We start from the raw sequence: 3,117 nt of genomic DNA, 5'->3' as shown, positions 1-3,117 counted from the left end.
AAAGGTCAGATTCATTAACTTCTGGACCAACATTAAATCAAAACTATATTCAATGCACACCCACTTCCAACTTAATTATAGAGAAGGCTAAGCGAATAAGCATCAGATGAAGAAAGCGATAACAGAGCTGCTAGAAATATTTGGAGGGCTGAGGATTTTTTGTTTGCAAGTAGTGGCTCCTCAGACTGCTACACATTAACTGCTCTCAGAGATTAAGAGGTAAATTACAAACTATCACACACTCTTCTTTTCTTTTCAGGTTGTGATCCTCGCCGTTGTGCTGGCTGTTGCTAACGCTGGCTACCTAGGTGCTCCTGCCGCCGTGGGTTACGCTGCTGCCCCTGCATATGCTGCCCCCGCATACGCCGCCCCTGCCTATGGCCATTCTTACGCTACCCCCGCCATCACTGCCCAGCATTCCAACATCCTGAGGACTCCCGGTAACCTGGGACAGGTCTCCACCTACTCCAAGTCTATCAACACTCCTTACTCCAGTGTCAGCAAGTCTGATGTCCGTGTGAGCAACGACGCTCTTGCCTACCCTGCCGTCGCCCATGCCGCTCCTCTGGGCTATGCCGCCCCCGCTGTGCATGCCGCTCCTGCCCTGGGCTATGCTGCCCCCGCTGTACATGCTGCTCCTGCTGTTGCTCATGCCGGTCTCCTCGGAGTCGCTTACTCTGCCGCCCCCGCCGTCGCTCACATGACCTACAGCAACGGTCTTGGTCTCAGCTATGCCTGGTGAAAACAGATGATGTGTAGAGGTCAATACCCACAATGTAGTCCGCATAGTCATGATCTAAATTCTTCTCTTCCTTAAGTTATTAGTATTTTCTGTACATAGTTTGATTTATCTGTAAATAAACATTTTGATATTTTACTCTGTCATTTGTGTTCTATTTCTATACACGAACACCCAATAATAGAATTACTTTCTAAAATTCTGAAAATTATGAGGCCCGTCAATGTGCTCCCTGCCTTGCAGAGATGTACACTGCGTGCAAGAGACGCTAAAGCAGTTCACAACAGCCATCGCTTTCCGAGCAGTTAGTGTATTGATACGACAAAAGCATTGCTATAATATATCAGAACACCTTCAGAAAAAGTCATAAAGTTAAGAATATATTCAACGTCGGTGTTTATTTCCTAAACAAGAGGGTGTGTTCTCAATGACTTGCTTGATCAAGAAACAAGTAACAAGTGACGCCTCACAGTACACAGCCACAGATTCAACTATACTATACGTGACACTGAACTAGGCTGGTTAGCAACTAGCCGGTCAGTGCCAGCTCTCTCACTGTTAACTAACATGCCAATAGGCGAATGACACATAACATGAAGGCCTTGTCTTAATCCTCTTTGGTAGTATAGTGCAAGCCTTTAAGTAGAAAATTTGGTTACTTCTCAGTGCCTCGACCTTTAAAAAATTCATACCACCTGCACCAACAACACCACCACCATCAGCATCACCACAATAATAATAATAATAATAATAATAATAATAATAATAATAATAATAATAATAATAATAATAATAATAATAATAATAATAATAATACAGTCCCTGGCCAAATTATTAGGCCACTCTGAGATTATTTAGAAAAAAACAAATATATCTTGTTTTATATTTTAATTTTCTTGTCTTAAGTGTACAAATAACATTTGTAAACATTTATGAACATTACACATTACAGTTTTAAAGTGATTACACCATGTTGTGACTAACAGCTCAATATTTTGTCAAGCCGCCTCTTGCTTTAATTACTTCTTAAATTCGGCGAGGCATGCTGTCTATATTGTTTACAGCCATTTGTACCAAATTTTCATTTGAATTCCAATTCCAAGTGATTCTCTCAACCAATGTCACTTTGTTTGTGATTCTTTCTTTGCCAATTTGACGCTTTAGCAGCTCCCAGACGTTCTCAATGGGGTTCAGATCAGGTGAGTTGCCAGGCCAGTCTAGTAACGGTATTTTATTGTCAGCCAGAAACTTTTTCACAGATTTTGCAGTATGACATGAGGCGGAATCTTGCATAAATATTATTTCTTCATCATTTGGATACCAATCGTGCAGCTGAGGGAGGAGTTGTGTTTCAAGCACCTTTTTATATTGCACTTCATTCATCATCCCTTCCACCACGTAAAGGCGTCCAAGTCCCTTAGCACTTATCACTGACCAAATAATTACAGATTGAGGATGTTTCACAGTTTGTACAATACAGTCTTCATTATATTTTTCATTAGGCCTGCGTTTCACATACTGTTTCCTGTCAGACAATACCTCGAAAGTCGATTCATCGCTGAAGCACACCTGCAAAACAAATTACAGTGCATGCTAGACTTTGCTATAATCAATATATTAATGTAAAAATAGTTTCCAGAACTGATACTCACCTTCCTCCAGTCATCAGCAATGATGTTCCTGTACTTTTTGGCCCACTGGAACCTTTGATTCTTCATCCTTTCCGTGAGCTTTGGTTTCTTTGCTGGCCTGCAGTTCTTGATGCCAAGGTTCTTCAATGTTCGCCGAACTGTTCTTTCAGATGCTGGAATTCCCACCTCATATAAACTATCCACCACATCTTTATTCGTTGCAGTTCTATTTTCTTTAATTATTTTTATTCATTTACGTTCACCTCTTGGCGAAATGATCTTTTTCCGACCACAGGAACCTTTCCTCCTAGCGCTCAAAGTCAAGCCCTTCTCTAACTTCTCCTTTATTCTTCGGATTGACTGTCGCGAAACATTGCATTTTCGGGATATTTCACTTATATTATAGTTCTCTTTTGTTAAAAGATGAGTTATTACAGCTTTTTGTTCATCTGTTAGGTCTTTGAGCTTGCCCATGTCAATATTCAGAAATTCCTCTGAAAATTTTGTCCTAGTGAGGGAACTGCCAAAACTTATATGAAAGAAATTGAAAGAAACTGCGCCAATGAACTAAATCACAATAATTTCACCAAAGCCAACTTCACAGACCGCACTGATACGCTGACACTCAGCTAAATGATACTAAACAATGAACAGAACATTTTCAGGGAATAGATATGTCTAGACTACTTTGTTAATTTGTTACATTATTGGCAGTTTAAGAACGGGTCAACAGTCAGGATTACATAT

The 3,117-nt window shown here is 40.4% G+C and overlaps 1 protein-coding gene across 1 annotated transcript; it reads left to right on the top strand.

Moving 5' to 3' along the window:
• Positions 1-253: 253 nt before the first annotated feature.
• Positions 254-742, top strand: LOC136879221 (cuticle protein 67-like; the record flags this gene model as incomplete). The annotated part of the gene is made up of 1 exon (XM_067153064.2): positions 254-742. A coding segment is annotated over one exon (489 nt), but the record flags the coding sequence as incomplete, so codon positions are not given.
• Positions 743-3,117: the final 2,375 nt, after the last annotated feature.

Source organism: Anabrus simplex, chromosome 1 (genome assembly GCF_040414725.1).
Source record: "Anabrus simplex isolate iqAnaSimp1 chromosome 1, ASM4041472v1, whole genome shotgun sequence".
NCBI lineage: Eukaryota > Metazoa > Arthropoda > Insecta > Orthoptera > Tettigoniidae > Anabrus > Anabrus simplex.
Note: the sequence above shows the minus strand (reverse complement) of the source record. Positions and strands in the feature narration are given on the sequence as shown.